This window comes from Helicoverpa zea, chromosome 7 (genome assembly GCF_022581195.2).
Source record: "Helicoverpa zea isolate HzStark_Cry1AcR chromosome 7, ilHelZeax1.1, whole genome shotgun sequence".
In the NCBI taxonomy this organism is placed as follows: domain Eukaryota; kingdom Metazoa; phylum Arthropoda; class Insecta; order Lepidoptera; family Noctuidae; genus Helicoverpa; species Helicoverpa zea.
The window spans coordinates 3,232,460-3,251,413 of NC_061458.1; the positions used below are offsets into that span (position 1 = coordinate 3,232,460).

Consider the following 18,954-nt stretch of genomic DNA (forward strand, 5'->3'; position numbering starts at 1 on the left):
ATTCTCTACCAGTCAACCATCGGGTTAAAGGGAGAAAATAAATTCTATCATGATATTGATGCTTATTAATATTTTTCAAAAATGTCCGTAAAATATTTCGAGTTGAATGCGGCAGTATTAATCTCGCGGATGTTCTGTATCAATCAACTATTCTACAAAGTTTCACCTTTAATTTTTAAATGTCCAGCTTTACGGTTTCTTTGTAACAGTCTCTATACAATACGGCGATATAGGTGTGTCATAATTCAAAATACCTGTTTCAAAGAAGTACAATTTTCCTGTTTTGTGTTGCGATAAACCAAAAAAAAAAAAAAACAAAAACATGAGTGAATTATGGCTATAAAATTCTTTAGAGGTTATTTAACCTCCCTGCTCAACCACTACTGTCCACGATGCAGACACAATATAGTTGTACAATTGGCACATATGACTCATGGGATAGGTAAGTTATTAACTTTATATATTGATGACGTTTGATTATAAATTTTTGACATGCTCACAAACGGCATAGACAAATTCCTAGTATCTAATACCACTGAAAACCACAAATTTTCCCGCTCTTTGAGGCAGTACGTAGAAATCATCCTCTGAGCCTTTTTCCCAACTATGTTGGGGTCGGCTTCCAGTCTAACCAGATGCAGCTGAGTACCAGTGCTTTACAAGGAGCGACTGCCTATCTGAGGCAGTACGTCGAAAGTGGTTGTAATATGTATATGTACTAGAATTATTTACTTTACCAGATTGCTAAGGTTTAAATTTATCTCCCTTTTCTGCTTCTATCTTTCTTCAATTCATCTTTTCGTGAAAGTTTGACAGATAAACACAAATTACCGTCAGATTCATGAAATAAGTGAAACGATCGAGTTCAAGGAAAAACGTTTTACAAGACGGAAAATCTAGTATTATACATTTCGAATTAATTGATAAACTGCATAATATATTATGTATTGAATAATAAGGAATCCGATTGATTTAAAATGTCATTGTTTCAAGTTTTTTTTGTATGTAGGTATTTAAATAAATATTGGTTTAACTTCTAATATATGACTGAGATAATATTGAAATAGCGATTTTTGAATAAAAATGCCACTAACGCTGGCTTCAGAAATGGGTAGGTACCTATATCTTCTTCGTAAACTTTTTTTCTGTTAATAACAATATGTTGTAGTGACACATTTTATTTTTGAATGTCTCAAACATATTATACAGTTCACGGAAATAGCTTATTTTTTCAAAATGACTTTATCCGAGGTAACTAATTAATAATTCTTAAATTGCTGATTCAAAAAAACGTAGTAATCCTTAGTAGGTATTACAAAATGGCGACATAGATAGAACATAGAAATTATAATTGATGATTAAACGAACTTACCTGTAAGTGAAGTTCAATCACAATTATATGAAGTGCTTCGTCCGAAAAGATTAGTATACTTACCAATTTATTATTAATCTAACATTATAACAACACTATGTAGTAACGCGTAGTATGGCCACTTCCTGCACTAAGTTTAAAAAATATTTTATTTTATTTAATTTCCGGTTGCAGAAATTGTTTGCAACCGGAAGTGTCAGTTTCCATTTTGAATTAAAATAATTTAAAAAGGAGACGGAAGTACGTCTTTCCCCTCCACTGTCCCCACCTCATGGCTGCAACATAGCAATCTCGTCATTTAGTTTAAAAAATATATATATATATATTAATATTTCCATAACTTATATCACGGGATTTGTAAATAACAATTTACAGGGTGGGTGGGAGTGCATACTAATCTTTTCGGACGAAGCACTTCATATAATTGTGATTGAACTTCACTTACAGGTAAGTTCGTTTAATCATCAATTATATTCGTGCTTCGTCCTCAAGATTAGTATACTTACCAATTTATTATTAATCTAACATTATAACAACACTATGTAGATGTTGAGAGAATTAGTTAGGGAAATATTAAAGCACATTAAGAGAGAAGACATGTTTTTGTAATAGTGTATTTAATCATAAATATGTATACATATGACAATGATTCTTAAAGTTATGTCTTTGATGAACTTATAGTACGTGCAAATAAGGTATAATCATCATTGCTTAATACAGGTCTATTATAGAACTGTGCAAAGACAGTGGAATTTCCACTCCAACCTGCGGTTTTTCTTATCAGGTCTATACTGACCCCCTCTCTACACGCGAGTGATGTTGAAGCATGTCGAGTGCTGTGAGCAGAGAAGATGGAGACATCAATTCCACTGTCTTTCATAGTTGATTTGATCCACCTACTTAGGGTTTGAGAACATACATGGTTATGAGGGCTTCTAAAACTAACAAATAAAGTGTTAGATTTCCTAATATCCTTGGTTCTATTAATATAGCAGTTTAGTGTATGTGCTGGACAAATTGATATCCTGTTTTCAAAATAAGGTAAGTGCAATGTGGGTTGATTACAACCTGGTTTAGAAGTTTTGATTAAATCTGGAATTTTTATTATAATTTGATTTTGTAAAGTAACTATATTTTCTATTTTAATTTTTGACAAAGTTTGAACTCGATGACCTGTTACAAGAGCCAATAATGTTGCACATTTTTTCGAAAGTTTATCTAGATCTATTTCATCATTTGGGTACATAGAAGATAAAAAATCTAACACCGTATTTGCATCCCACGTCATGTTGTATCGTGGTAAAGGTGGTTTAAGTTTATACACACCTTTGCAAAATCTACTTATTAAATCATCTTCTAAGGATCCAACCAATAGTGAAATAGCAGATCTGTGACAATTTATTGTCTGATACTGACTCCCAGTATTTAGAACATTCGTAAGATAATCTATTATATTTGGGACTGATGGTGAGTACATATCAATTTTGTTTTCTTTACAGAATGCAAACCATTTTTTCAAACAAGAGTCGTATTGTTTCAAAGAATTTTCTGATAAGGAAGCTAGCATAATATCTACGGACCCTTGGGGAACTTTTCTCCGAAGGAACCCTTCGCGGATAAGAGCGCGGCCTCCAGGATAAGGTGTTGATGAATGTTCCCGCTGGAAAGAGGAATAATTATATCTGATGAGTTTAGTACTACAGAGTCTGATACCATAAGATTTCTAAATAGTGGATACCATGGTTGTGTTGGCCAGGACGGGACAACCATAATACCTTGTGCTTCGTCGGAGATAATTTTTCGGAGAGATTTTAATATGATTGCCACCGGAGGGAATGCATAGAAGAAATATTCGGACCACGAGAATGTAAAAGCATCAGTTGCGAAAGCGTCAGGGTCGCGAGACCATGAAGAATATATTTGACACTTTTTGTTAATTCTATTTGCAAATAAATCGATTACCGGAAAGCCAAATTGTTTTGTTATTTTTCTGAAACCTTTAGTCGATAGCTCCCATTCAACATCGGGATGTGAGCGTCGGGATTCACGGTCAGCGATAAAATTGTCGGAAGATTTAATGTATGCTGCCGTTATAAATAAATGGCGGGCTTCACACCACTGCCAAATACTTCTAGCGATATCGTTCAAATGGGGGTATTGGATACCGCCCATGCGATTTATGTAACTTAAAGCAGTGGTATTGTCAACACGTAGAAGTATTTGACAGTAATTTATATTTTTTGTAAATATTTTAATAGCAAAAAAGGCTGCTAAAAGCTCTAGGCAATTAATATGCAACTTTTGTTCCGAATCAGACCATTGACCGCTTGCCGTTTGTCCATTACACGCCGCTCCCCACCCCGTTGTTGAGGCGTCAGAATAGATTTCCAACGCGTAGTTATCATCTTTTATTGTTTGTACAGAATGATCTATACATTTTAACCACCAGTCCAGATCGGAGTGGATGGAATACGGAATATTCATGGTCCTATCGTAATCATCATGCCCCTTTAGGTGAAGGTATTTACAACGCTCCAACTCTTTGGTATATAACCACCCATATTCAATTGCCGGACAAGCAGAAACTAGTAGTCCTACTAATTGCGCAAATCTACGAATTTTACAACACTTCAGACTTTTGATACTAAGAATTTCTTTCTTTATTCGAGAACGTTTGTCTTTAGGTAGGGAAATACACCAATTCCGTGAATCTATTATGTATCCGAGGTATTTACAAGACGTGGTGGGATTTAATTTACTTTTTTCTTCGTTGATTATGAAACCTAATGATTGTAATAATAATTTAGTTTTGTAAACATTTTCTAAGCATTTAGAGTAGGTTGTTTCCGTCAAATATAGGTCATCTAGGTAAATAGAAGATACGTATCCACAAGATCTCAGTAACTTAACTACTGGTTTCATTAACTTTGTGAATAGGCAGGGTGCCGTGCATATACCAAAGGGAAGTACGTTGAATTCGTACATTTGTTTACTGCCAGGGTTTGATTCATCCATTAGAATGAATCTTAGGTATTTACGAGAGTTTGGGTGTATTTTAATTAAAAAGTAGGCATCTTTGAGGTCTATTGTCGCCATATAAGAGTCCCTTGTGATCAATTTTAAAACAGTGCGCAAATCTTCTAATTTAAAATGTTGGACATTTATAAATTTATTAAGTTTCTTTAGATTTAGAATAAATCTCATTTTTCCGTTCGGTTTGGGTACTAAGAACACTCTAGAGATGAATTGATCCTGACAGGGTTCACAAGGGGAGATGGCTCCAATAGATAGTAAGTTTTTGATGGAATCTGAGTAATGTAATCGGTCCGAATCAGAGTTTATAATTGTTACTGGAGGGTCTGTCTGGCAAACCGGTGTATTGAATTGTATCTCATAACCGTAAATCCATGAAAGGATTGCGCGGTCTTGCGTGATGAGAGACCATTGCCTATAAAAGTGGTGCAGTCTACCTGCGTAGCGTACCTCGTCTGCGCCTAACGCCTCCTCGTCTGCCTGGGACGATAGGACGACGCGCTCGAGTAAGGAGCGCGCGTTGTCGGCGGCGGCGGCGGCGGCTGGTAGCTCGTCGTCGCTCGCGCTGGCGCCGGCGGCTGCTGGCGAGGGGGACCCGGTGCCGCCCGTCGATTCCCGGGGCCCGACTTGCGGTTTAAATTCTTGCTGGGTCTGGGTTTCTTAGCGGTATCAGCTTTCAAATCCGACGACGTTTTCGAAACGGCTTTTGCTGCTTTGAGGGTTTCCGATAAGTTTTGGCCAAATAGGAACTCGTCTATTTTTGAGTTACGTAGCTGCTCTCGCAAGTCTTTTTTGAGAGAGTAGAGCGCGTGGTTGCGTCTAGCACTAGATTGCAGGTACTGAACGTCGCAAAGGATTCGGCCGACATCCATGAGCTGCTTCAAAAGTTCGTTATCTCGGCAAGAGTGGTTGATTTGTGTTGTGATTATTTGCCCGACGCAAGTTATTGCTGCTGCTATTTCTTTTTGGTTCATCTCGATAGACTTGTCTCGTTTCTGAACATATTCAGGCGTGGCGGCCTTGATTTCAGGGTTTAACTGAGGAGCAGATAGGTGTTTGCAGTTGATAGGGACAAGATATTTTTGTAACAGTTCTTTACGAATGTCCTTGTCTAACCCCGACGTGACTAAATAACTGAGACGACTAGCCAATTCGTCGTTTATGTTAGGGCCGTATTCTACAGCGGCCGAAGGGTCTATGCCCAGTATATCTAAAATGTCAGGATCCAAACCGGCGTCAGGCATGGTAATGACATGGTCCTCACTCGAAGGCCCCGCTGGTACCGATGATGTATTATAGCCGGTGCCGGCAGATGTGCCGGGAATGGGTTCTGGTACCGCTGATGGAGGTGCAGGGTCTGAAGTCCCGGGTTCAGGCGCAGTACGGCGGTCTTCATTTCGATCTGTGTAAAGAACAAGATTGCATTGTAATTGAATTGCAACAAGTGCGTTCTACGTTGGGAGACATTTAAAAATGTTCTTATTTAGCACCATGGGTGACTATTATTTCCTCGTTAAAAGAACAAAATTGCACTGAGATCGATCACCGTGGGTGTCAATAGCATTACGGCGGTGTGTTAGCACCATGGGTGTGGGCTGAATGCTGCGTGTGTTGCATTAGGGGCCATGGGCCCGGCGTCGGCCGTTTTGGCTGAGAAAAAACACAGTAGTGTTATCTCGGTACCATGGGTACCGAGTTGAGGCCAATGGACCTCGCATCAGTCTTGGATTGGAAAAACAGGACACTATAGGTGTTCCTATAGGCCAATGAACCTTCCATCAGTCTTGGACTGGAAAAAAGGGGGCACCATAGGTGATCCCAGAGGCCAATGGACCTCGCATCAGTCTTGGACTGGAAAAAAGGGGGCACCATAGGTGATCCCAGAGGCCAATGGACCTCGCATCAGTCTTGGACTGAAAAAGAGGACACCATAGGTGTTCCCTGAGGCCAATGGACCTCGCGTCAGTCTTTGGACTGGAATGTAGATAGCATTTAATTTGCACACTAGACTAACCTTGTTCCGATAACGCCAGTAAGGCTGGTTGAGCAGGCGACGATGACCTCGAGCTTGTAGACGACGAACTTCCCGAGCTTGATGAGCTGGTCGATGATAACGATGGAGATCGCCGCTTTCTTGATCGTCTGATTTTTCTTTCAAGTTTTTTCAGTTTGCTGGCTAAATGTTCGATAGTTTCGTCGTGTCTTCTCTTCGGCATCTTGATGTCGTGCGAAGTGGCTGAGCACTAAATTGCGAATGACGAGATTGCTATGTTGCAGCCATGAGGTGGGGACAGTGGAGGGGAAAGACGTACTTCCGTCTCCTTTTTAAATTATTTTAATTCAAAATGGAAACTGACACTTCCGGTTGCAAACAATTTCTGCAACCGGAAATTAAATTAAATAAAATATTTTTTAAACTTAGTGCAGGAAGTGGCCACACTACGCGTTACTACATAGTGTTGTTATAATGTTAGATTAATAATAAATTGGTAAGTATACTAATCTTGAGGACGAAGCACGAATATAATTGTGTGTTGTGAAATAAAACTCAAGTAACCCAAGATCAAGGACTTTCATTTATATTACATGGTGTCAGAAGTCAAGAAGAACTCAAGTCAAAAAAGTCGAAGTCTGGAAGACAGTCGGTCGCGAAAATGGACCAGTCGAGTTCCGAGCCATGCGGCGTGGGCGACCATAATGGCGTCCAAGGCCTTAACAGCAAAATAAAATCACTGCAAATTTCGTCAGATTCCACAAATAATAATGCGGAGGCGTGGAAACGCTGGTGGCAGCAGTTGGAGCTGTATCTGTTGGCCACGGGTTTGGATAAGGCAACCGAAAAGCGCAAGATAGCTATCTTGTTGCATCTCATAGGTGAAAAGGGCTTAAATATATTCAATACTTTCAACCTCACCATTGAGAAGACCACGCTTGCCGAAGTCAAGTCCAAATTTCAGAATTTTTTTGAGCCCAGAAGGAACATAACCATGTGCCGTCACATGTTCTTCACCAGAAAGCAACAGAAATCCGAGTCGATCGAAGGATTCCTAGCAGATCTGGAGAACAAAAGCCAAGATTGTGAATTTGGAACACTCAGGGAATCGCTCATCAGGGATATTTTCATTGCAAATCTGCATATGGATTTAGCACATGTACGTCAGAGACTACTCCAGGAACCTGATCTGACATATCAGAAGATGCGAGAACTGGCAAGAACACTGATCGTCGCACAGCAGGATGCTGAAAAAATTGTCAGTAGTTCCAACGTTGAAAAGTCAGAAAATGTCATGCATCTACGTCGGAGGAGCCGTAGTCGAGGGGATCGTCGACAGCGAGCTTCACCAGTCGGTCAGCAGGGTTCTGGCGCAGGGAAGTCTCCCAACCCTGAAAGGCGCTCGAGGACGTGTAGCCGCTGTGGGCAATCTCACCGCTACAAGTGCCCAGCGCAAGGAGTCAAATGCAGGTCATGTAAATCATTTGGTCATTTTGCTAAATATTGCTTCAAAAATAAAAATATCAGTCATTTAGAGTCGTTTAATTAAAGTCAAATTCAAAATAATAATCAAGATTATTTTGTTGGAATTTTGAATAGTCATAGCTCCAGTCAAAGTCATAAGTCTAATTGTCATTTAAAGTCATATAACAGTCACTATAAACATGTCAAGTCAGCAAGCACACAGTCTCCACCACCACAATTTACATACATACATAGTCAGTCACAGTCAGGGAATGATTCCGGTGATGACATTGGTGTCATTCCTGAGAGATCTCACCGAGACTCATATTGTCAGTCTGAGAAATTAATACTCAAGTCATATTTCAAAGATGATAATGGTGATAATGTCATGTCTGAGAGGTCTGAAAAGTACCTCGGTGATGAAAGCAGTCACCAGTCAGAGAAATCAATTCTCAAGTCATATTGTCATAATTCAAATAAAAGTTGTGATAGTCAAAGTGTGTATCTCAATGATGAGTACAGACACATGTCTGAGGAATCACCTCACACAATCACAACAGTCACATCACCATATCACAGTCAACAAGTCACATCATCATTTAGTCAAGTCAATACAGTCGAGTCAAAACATAAACATAACATTAACAATAGTAAACAGTCTTGGAACATAAATGTTAAAGTAGGTCATTCACAATTTAATTGTATCATTGATTCAGGAGCTGATCTTAACATAATGTCAAAACAAACTTTTGTTTCTTTAAGGGCTGATTGTTCAATCATCAGTTAACCTCTATCTGAGGAATAAATATGGCGGTTTGACATATCTTCTATACAAAAGCTGTCAAAACTTCAAACTTATTCGTCAGATAAAAGTTATCTGGTGATTGAAAAATCAGCCCTAAAACGTCAACAAAGTCAAATGTCACTTGTCAAAGGTCACATAAATGTCACAGGATTTTGTGGCAAGCATGTGGCAAGTCAATACCCATTATGGGAAAAGTCAATATTAAATGCAATTTAATATTAAATAATAACACTGTCAGTGAAAATATAGTGTTCATAGTCGCAAATTTAGTATGTCCCAATGTCCTAGGTCTTCCTACTTGTGAAAGGTTAGGAATAATTGAAAGAGTTTTTTCAGTATCTAAACAAAATTTTTGTCAACAAATTCTAACACAATATAATGATGTTTTTCAGGGTCTTGGCTGTCTACCTCCTGTCTGTCACCTGAAACTCAAACCTGATGCAGTACCATGCGTGGATCCTCCCAGGAGAGTACCATTTGCGATGCTTGGAAAGCTACGCGAGGAGTTGGATCGCATGGAGAGCATGCAAGTCATTGAAAAAGTCACTAAGCCTACAGAATGGGTGAATAGCATAGTAATTACGGTCAAAAGTTCAGGTCAGTTACGAATTTGTTTAGATCCTAGAAATTTGAATAAGAATATCATAAGGGAAATTTATCCAATAAAGTCAATTGATGAGATAAGATCTCAATTAGTAGGAGCTGCTTGTTTTTCTCATTTGGATGCATTTTCAGGTTTTTGGATGTTAAGATTAGATGAATATAGTTCTAATTTATGTACCTTTCAAACACCATTTGGCAGATATAAATATTTAAGATTACCTTTTGGCATAAATGCATCATCAGAAATATTTCAAAGAGTTAGGTATGATGAATTTGTTTGGTGATTTAGAAGGAGTCTTGATATTCATCGATGACATTCTAGTCTATGGTCCAAGTGAGTCTATACATAATGAGAGATTACATAAAGTAATGCAAAGAGCTCGTCAAGTTAATTTAAAATTTAACAAGTCCAAATGTAAATTTCTAGTTTCTGAAGTCTGTTTTTTAGGTTATGTCTTTAGTAAAGATGGTGCAAGGGTTGACCAAGAAAAAGTAAAAGCAATTGTCAATATGCCTACACCACAAAATGTCAAAGAATTGCAAAGAATATTAGGTATGATCAATTATTTAGTTCCCTTTATTAGCAATTTGTCAGAAAAAACTCAAATTTTAAGAAATCTTTTGAAAAAAGATGCAGTCTGGTCTTGGGATGAAAATCATAATAAATGTCTTAAGAGTTTAATAGATGAAATTACAAAGTCACCGGTTTTAGCTCACTATAACCCCAATATTCCATTAGTCTTGTCAGTAGATTCGTCTAAGTCAGCATTAGGAGCAGTCATTTTACAAAATAATAAACCCATTGCTTATAGTTCAAAAACATTAACCACAACTCAGTCTAGGTATGCTCAAATTGAGAAAGAATTGCTTGCAATTCAATTTGGTTGTGAAAAATTTCATCAGTATGTATATGGTCATAGAGTCACAGTTCATACAGATCATAAACCATTAGTCTACTTATTTGATAAACCATTACATGATGTACCAGCTAGGTTACAGCGAATGATGTTAACTTTACAAAAGTATGACTTGAAAGTCATACATGTCCCAGGTAAACAAATGTTTATATCTGATACCTTGTCTAGAGCTGCCTTAAAAGATTATTATATACCAGAAAATGAGTCAGAAATAACTTGTCATGTCAATTTAATGTATTCAAATTTAGCAGTCACTAAAGACTACAGCACAAAATTGTCACAACATACTAATAAAGATGAAAGTTTGCAATTGTTAAAGAAATATTATTATGAAGGTTGGCCAAAAAGTAAAAGTAAAGTCAGTCAATTAGTCAAACCATATTGGAATATACAAGCTGAAATTCATGTCGTAAAAGATTTGTTGTTCAAAGGTTCAAAATTGATAGTACCACAGTCTATGTATAAGGAAATGTTGGATAAAATTCATGAAGGTCACCAAGGTATAAACAAATGTCTTAAATTAGCTAGAGATTCTTTATATTGGCCAAACATGTCAGTTGATATCAAAAATTTAGTAGAACAATGTCTTATATGTGCAAAATTCAAACCTTGTAACCAAAAAGAACCATTACAAAATTTTGAGATTAATAAATATCCATGGCAACAAGTTGGTATTGATTTAATGTATATTGATAACCTTTCTTATTTAATTGTTACAGATTATTACTCTAAATACATAGAGATAGCTTTGTTAAATAAAAATAGTACAGCCAAAAATGTAATTACACATTTAAAGTCTATTTTTGCCCGTCATGGTATACCTTTGTCATTAGTGTCTGACGGTGGACCTCCTTTCCAATCTTTAGAATTCAAGAATTTTTTACATGAATGGGACATAGAACATATTATTACTAGCCCATATCATGCACAGTCAAATGGTCAAGCAGAAAGTTCAGTCAAAATTGTAAAAAATATGTTGAAAAAATGTAAAGAAAATTCGTCTGATCCTTATATAGCCTTATTACAATATAGAAATACGCCTAAAAATAATTTACCATCCCCAGCACAACTGTTAATGTCTAGGAATTTAAGAGATAATGTTCCAAAGTCATATAAAAAATTAAAACCAAAGGTTGTAAAATTTAAAGATTACAAAGAATGTGTAAACAAGAATAATGTCAATAAGTCAAAATATTATAATAGAAATTCTAAGCCTTTGTCATTGTTGTATCCTAATGATCATGTCTACTTTAGAAGAAAACCAAATTATAATTGGGAACATGCCATTGTCAAGCAAAGGCTGGCAAATAATAGGTCATATGTCATTGAGGATGTCAATGGAGTTAGGTATAGGAGAAATAGAATTCACTTAAGACATAAGTACTCTCCTATGCTATCCAACTCGTCGTCGTCGTCGTCATCGTCGCAGGGGAGAGAGGATGGTGACAGTCAGAAGGCTGGACCTCAAGAACTCTCATCTCAATCCTCAAGTAGTCAAATTGTCACACGTTCAGGTCGATTTGTAAAGCCTTCTCGTAGGCTAATAGAAGAAATAGATTAAGTATATAATTGTAATCTAAATTAAGTCATAATTAAGTAAAAACCTTTGTCTATCATAACTATGTATAATAAAGTCAATTTTTGTCAAGTCAGTCCATAGTCTTAAGTCTATTGTTTGTCGAGGGTTAATTTAAACTTAACAGGGGGGATGTTGTAACATCACTAATTAGTATTACTAATTAGTATGTCACTAATATAATAACTTCCGCTATGATCTGTCATCTGTCATTTTCCATATCCTTGGTATTTTCGACTATGTAACTGTGGTGCAGTGAACTATTATAATTGTGTGTTGTGAAATAAAACTCAAGTAACCCAAGATCAAGGACTTTCATTTATATTACAGTAATGTCGGGACATATAATGTCGGGACACCTTTTCACACACGGTTGGTTAGCCCCATGGTAAGTTATTAATTAACTTGTGTTATGGGTACTAACACAACTGATTAACTACATATAGCTACATATATACATATTTATAAATACATATTGTAACACCCAGACCACGACCAACAAGCATGCTCATCACACAAATGTCGATCGAACCGGGAATCGAACCCGGGACCTCAGATTCGGCAGTCCGGCTTGGTGACCTTTGCGCCACAGAGGTCGTCATACATATATTGGGCTGCTGGTTGTTCGAAAGAGATACCGCGGCCCTGGTACATAAAAGGCCTATGACGGAACACGACGGTTTTTAGTCAGTAAGAGTCTGACACTCCCTCACCGCTGCTAACCCACAGCGGGAGGGGATCATTTGATGATTTTTGACGTCGTTAAAAAAAAAAAGTACATAATATGTATAAGTATACATACAACTACATGTTCGTTTTTTCATTACAAACGCATTCTTGAGTAAGTCAAACCAGTTCCTTGCTCTCAAAAGCTTAACGTATGACGTCAATGTAAACGATATCTGTCGGTTATATCAGATGAGTACAAAATACAAGTTCAAGATTGTTTTATTGCAATTTATGAAGAGCAACGTAATGTTACGGTCATTCTTTATCTTCAGTTGAATCATGGAGAGGTAAAACTTGTTTTTACTTTGTGGGGGTAAAACTCTGAAGCCAACTGGACTTCGAGGTTAACTATGGGACTGATTAAAAGTTCTTACGGGAAAAAAACTGTATTGTTGCAAAGCTCTTTAGGCTGTTTTGTTTACATAACACTTAACTTTTGAGAAAACACTTGTTAAGCTAGTTAAGTTAACAGCTTGCTAGTTTCATTCGAAATCAACTACAGAATTGTAGGGAAAAAGACGTTTGAACTAATAACGAGTTATTATAATACTATCTTCCACCAATGGTTTTGCCTGTCCCTTCCAAACTATTACGCACATCAGAAAAAAGACAACCTAGAGCCTTCCTCGATCAATGAGCTAAATCATAGGTTTATTTCAAGTTATAATAATACGTAAGTACTTTTAACTGTCTTGAAAATAAATATTTAAAAAATGAACATACCTATACTGTATACCTTTTAGACTAATAGCAATGACGTCATTACTTAAAAACTAAGCTTATCCTGTTGTAAACCTGCATAGTTTTTATACTCAAAAGCTTTTTGATTTATGTGCACAAGATATAAATTAACAACCATATACATTATAATCTAGGATCGTTTTAAACCGGTCTTTTGTCCGCCATTTTTTGCCAACCAAAGACCAAAAAATATTTATTCATGTATTTTAGAAATTATATTATTTCTTTAGATTCATAGAACAATGTTAAAGTAAAGTTTGTTTATTTGTTTTGTCGGCTTATGTTAATTATTTATTACTTATCTCTTTTGAATTTACGACGTGATGATTTCTAGATTTGGGTATTTAAGGTTCTGTGCATGTAATTTTCATGACATGTCATGACCGCAGAGTTCATTGTCATTTTGAAAAATATTAAATCTTGTTAAAGGTCATTCAGACATATAGAAAAAATCTTTTAGCTTACCTGTACCTCATAATACGGAAATAAAGTTTCTCAAACATTTTTTCTTTGTTAAGCGTTTCTTCTGTAGAAAATAGGTCTCTGTGATAAAGAATTTGGAACATATCTTTCAAATAAACTAAAAATAACACAATTTGAATAGAACCAGAAATGTTCTTTGAAAGGGAAATAAATAGTCACTTTTAGATCACGATAACTCTAGCTACGATATCTAAAAGAACCAATAGTGTTCATGAAAAAATATGGTGTTTTTAGTTGTACCAAAATACACTCACAGAAATTGTATCCTACGATTAATCAATATAAGGTCTGTAAGTACCCAACTGCTGTACATACTTATATTTTGCCTTTCAAATAATGCCTAATATACGTCTTTTCTGAAACATATTTCGTACCTATGTCACGCAATATTCTATCGCATTAATTACCAATTATTATTATTAGGTATTGCAGATAGCTAATGGTATCCCATTAATGAGGACCGCCAAACTAACTGGTATGCCGATTACACCAGGATGCAGACTGACGTACGCAGTTATTTCACGTGCGTCAGTATTACTGGCCAGCAGTGTAACGAGGACTTGAAAAGTAAACCAATGGACATGTTAAGGACGCCTTCACATTCTCCGGAATGTTACAGATGGCTATTAATACGACTTGGAATAATATCAACTAGTATAAGTTTTTATTTTTATTTTTTGTATTTTTTAATTAATTTAAACATTTCTGTACACACTATACATATATACAAACTTAAACTACTTATCTTTATACAAAGCTAAAAATAAAATACTATGTACAAAATATATATAAACATAAAACATAATATAAAAGAGCATCGATCAGGCGTCGAAGTATTCCTCCGCATCACTGTCCTCCGGAAACGTGCCCAGAAGACTGGCTGCATTGCCAGTATAAGTAATTTTAATTTCCAACTTTTCAAATTATTTCGAAACATGCGATTGAAAATATATTATTTTTCAAGGCTAACTGAAAATAATACAATAGTAAGTCTCTGTCTTTCCTGCGAACACGCCAAAACGACAGAACTGATTTCAATGAAACTAGGTACACTGATAAGTAGCCTAAACAAGAACATGGGCTACTTTTATTCGGGTGTAGAAAGTGTTCTCTCGGGACGTGATTTTAACCACAGGGGATCAGCCAGTATAAAATAACTCTAAGTTCAATTGACAACCTACACCAATAGCTGGACCAATTCTCTTAAGAGTAATGGAATGGACGAAGCCCATGTGAAGTCTTTAGAGTAACTGAATGGACAGTTTCAATAGATGCCAGGAAAAGAGTTAATTCTCCCGGGATATGTCAGAGGCATATAGGTAACGTGCAATAGTTCTAGTATGTTCTATCGAAATCCCAGTGGTCGCCGTGTGAATTTATTGCAAGCAAAAATATAGTATGTGTGTATTTTATTTTAGTCTTTCTTTTGTCTCTCAGTCACAGAATAAAAATGTACTTATTTCCTGCAAAATATAATATAACCGCTGATAAAGAAAAATTAAAAAAAATCAAATACTATCAGTATTTTTTATATAATCCAGTGGCCGTTGTCGTGATTGATCAACATCAGCTTATAAATAAAATTATTAATATTGTTTTTTGTCATTTGTAGGTACGTCATACTTACCTATCAAACTCAATAAGAAATATCACTTCAATTGGCTCAGCTATTTTATTAAGAAAATTCAATAAATTAACACACATTTGCAATCGTAATGTATCCAGTAGTTGGGATGATGATAAGATCATCATTTAATAATTTTGAATACTTGCTACTTGCGTCAATGACATTCAAATCTATTAATACCTACTTTCAGGTATGATATATGCAAAACTTTATCATTGATGATAATCAAGAATCGAAATAAAATTAATGTATGACTCCGATTCTCGACCGATATCACCGATACCGATTCAATACGTTAATCTTCATGCTAGAAAATTATGTCATTGCAACGAGATTCTAGAATAAGCAAAGAAATCACGAGAATTAATCACTAAATATATTTGCTTCTAATGCACTAATAAAAAAAAATAAAAAAAAAACATATCTTTTAAGGAATCTATTCATTATAAACATGTTTAATGAGTTTGGTGATACAACATTATCATAATGAAAGGACAATGCCAGGGTGTGGGCTCAAAGTTTGCCCAGCAGTGGGAGTAGTTTCAGCTGGTTCCATAGTGCACTCTGAACACGAAATCCAAATATTTTTGAAATCGGTCCCAGAGGTCCCGAGAAAAACCGGTTCAAATGTTCTCCATAGATAGTCACTTAACAAAGCCTGAGCCATTTGCCCAGTAGTGGGAATGGTTAGAATAGGTTCTTTACTTCACTGTTATCACGAAATCCAAATATTTTGGAAATCGGTCCCAGAGGTCCCGAGAAAAACCGGTTCAAATGTTAAACTTGATCAGTCACTTTATAAAGTCCAAGCCATTTGCCCAGTAGTGGGAATGGTTAGAATAGGTTCTTTACTTCACTCTTAAGACGGAATCCAAATATTTTTGAAATCGGTCCCAGAGGTCCCGAGAAAAACCGGTTCAAATGTTAAACTTGAACAGTCACTTTATAAAGCCCAAGCCATTTGCCCAGTAGTGGGAATGGTTAGAATAGGTTCTTTACTTCACTGTTATCACGAAATCCAAATATTTTGGAATCCCAGAGGTCCCGAGAAAAACCGGTTCAAATGTTAAACTTGAACAGTCACTTTATAAAGCCCAAGCCATTTGCCCAGTAGTGGGAATGGTTAGAATAGGTTCCATAGTGCACTCTGAACACGAAATCCAAATATTTTTGAAATCGGTCCCAGAGGTCCCGAGAAAAACCGGTTCAAATGTTCTCCATAGATAGTCACTTAACAAAGCCTGAGCCATTTGCCCAGTAGTGAAAGTGGTCGAAATAGGTTCTTTGCTGCACTGTTAACACGAAATCCAAATATTTTGGAAATCGGTCCCAGAGGTCCCGAGAAAAACCGGTTCAAATGTTAAACTTGAACAGTCACTTTATAAAGCCCAAGCCATTTGCCCAGTAGTGGGAATGGTTAGAATAGGTTTTTTACTTCACTGTTGTCACGAAATCCAAATATTTTGGAAATCGGTCCCAGAGGTCCCGAGAAAAACCGGTTCAAATGTTAAACTTGAACAGTTACTTTATAAAGCCCAAGCCATTTGCCCAGTAGTGGGAATGGTTAGAATAGGTTCTTTACTTCACTCTTAAGACGGAATCCAAATATTTTTGAAATCGGTCCCAGAGGTCCCGAGAAAACCCGGTTCTAATGTCCAACTTGAACAGTCAGTTTATGAAGCCCAAGCCATTTGCCCAGTAGTGGGAATGATTAAAATAGGTTTTTTACTTCACTCTTAAGACGGAATCCAAATATTTTTGAAATCGGTCCCAGAGGTCCCGAGAAAAACCAGTTCTAATGTTAGCCAGCCATTGTTAGCAAGCCATTTTAAGCAGCCACAAACCTAACAACCTCTTTTCTTGAAATAACATTCAGATAGATAGTGGTTTCACTGTTAACAGGATAAAAAAAAAAAAATAAACCGGCCAAGTGCGAGTCGGACTCGCGCACCGAGGGTTCCGTACAAATGCTGTATAGATAAAAAGTGAGTTTCGCGCCAACCGTTCAGTTTAGAACAATCATAGTTATGGTAATTTCGTGAGAGTCAAAATAGTTAATCTTTTTTATTTTATAATATAACTAAAATAGTAGGCCAGTACCTTGTAAAAGTTATTTTAATGAAGTTATTTATATACAACATTTTATAGTCATCATTTAGAAATCTGATTGAAAATAACTAATTATGTCTTAAAAGTCATGGGGCATATCTGACCCGCTTTGTAAAAAGTGGCGGACATGAATCAAAGTAGTTTTAAATCGTGGAGAATGGTATGACGTTTCTTTGAATATAAATATTTTATTAAAATTCCATGGAGACGAATGTCCAGGATCGTTTGAAAAATATAAAAGACAAGCAGTTTCAGAGGATTGTACAGGTTGCAATGCTAGTTTTTATTGTTAAAGACATTTCATAAAGAAGGAAGGTGCCAATCCGGATGACCAGGATCTGATGAGGATCTGGAAACCCTGAGAAATAGAGGGCAACTCTTGAATATTGTAGGCACGCATCGAGTCATAACCAGACATGTGAGTGTATTTTTGAGGGTACTGGTAAACAGTGAAGGTTTGGAGCTGATTTGATTATGGAGACTACAGAGAGTCAAGGGAACTCCCGAACGGTATGTTGCAACTACCACGTGTTTGGGCTTATTTTATTCGTATTGGCGAAGACTTTCCACAAAGATATGTTTGACTGCCATTGTGGGATCGACAGCTAAGATCAGATATAGTTATGGGAACTCCTTTACAATTTATAACGTAACCTTGTGTTGGAGCTTATTTTATTTTAGGTGATGAGAATTCACTACTAACTTGGGTTAAAGCAGACCGCCTGACGACTTTATAGCTGTCGAATTGTAACAACGACTTCTAGAGAGTAGGATTCGGGGCTGCTGGCTTTACGTTTCTAGAGCCTTGACAAAAGTGTAATTCTGTCCCTTTCTTTGTTTTATAAAGTCGGCATTATTTTATTTTGTAGCATTTTACAGACAAATCCAACTTCAAACATATAAAAAAGCAACAAGAAAACAAAAGCAAGAATGAAATTAAAAAGATGTTAGGTGCATCGGTCTAGAAGTCGGTGTCTAGAGGATGCATCTATATTTATTTAACCACCGAGATCTAGACCGATGCATATAAACAGTTTTCTTGTTGTTTTAGAAGTTGTTTTTTTTTTATTGTAAAAAGTTTTTATTTTTAACTTTTGTGAAAAGTTCTCGTCAATACGAATAATATAAGCCCAAACACGACGTAACTAAAACATACCGAGTTCTCTCGACTTTCTCACGTCTCCATCATCAGATAAGCTCTAAACCTTCACTGTTTGATAGTATCACCAGACATACATCTGAGAATCAAGTTTTAATCCTATGCATGCCTACAATTTCTGATAGTTGCCCTCGATTTCTCAGGATTTCCATCATCAGATCCTGACCTGATGACAATGGAAATAAACGGCGAGTATACTCTTTCACTACAAAGAAATGATTTCTCAAATCCGTCAAACTTGGTCGTTTAAATTCCCCATTGAAATGAGGAAAATATTTGATGTTTACACCTGATTTTCTCTAGATTCCCATGGTTCACATTGATGCGACTAATGCCATAGTAA

The 18,954-nt window shown here is 36.4% G+C and overlaps 2 protein-coding genes across 2 annotated transcripts; one reads left to right on the forward strand and one right to left on the reverse strand.

Annotated features, from left to right (window-relative positions):
• Nucleotides 1-1,972: 1,972 nt before the first annotated feature.
• LOC124631656 lies at nt 1,973-6,915 on the reverse strand. The gene is made up of 3 exons (XM_047166155.1): nt 6,420-6,915; nt 4,856-5,807; nt 1,973-3,032 (listed from the first exon to the last, which is right to left on the reverse strand). Exons 1-2 carry the CDS (start codon nt 6,619-6,621, stop codon nt 4,867-4,869), a joined length of 1,143 nt encoding a protein of 380 aa, XP_047022111.1. The 5' UTR covers nt 6,622-6,915; the 3' UTR covers nt 1,973-3,032; nt 4,856-4,866.
• A 14-nt stretch (nt 6,916-6,929) lies between these two features.
• LOC124631657 lies at nt 6,930-11,839 on the forward strand. The gene is made up of 2 exons (XM_047166156.1): nt 6,930-7,612; nt 10,846-11,839. Exons 1-2 carry the CDS (start codon nt 7,060-7,062, stop codon nt 10,863-10,865), a joined length of 573 nt encoding a protein of 190 aa, XP_047022112.1. The 5' UTR covers nt 6,930-7,059; the 3' UTR covers nt 10,866-11,839.
• The last annotated feature ends 7,115 nt before the right edge of the window (nt 11,840-18,954 follow it).

Excerpts from the sequence above, each read along its gene's own strand:
- LOC124631656 (XM_047166155.1), bottom strand. The coding sequence starts at position 6,621 with ATGCCGAAGAGAAGACACGACGAAACTATCGAACATTTAGCCAGCAAA. Across the intron at positions 5,808-6,419 it reads ACTGGCGTTATCGGAACAAG|ATCGAAATGAAGACCGCCGT; the intron begins GTTAGTCTAGTG and ends TTCTTTACACAG.
- LOC124631657 (XM_047166156.1), top strand. The coding sequence starts at position 7,060 with ATGGACCAGTCGAGTTCCGAGCCATGCGGCGTGGGCGACCATAATGGC. Across the intron at positions 7,613-10,845 it reads ATATCAGAAGATGCGAGAAC|TGGCAACAAGTTGGTATTGA; the intron begins TGGCAAGAACAC and ends AATAAATATCCA.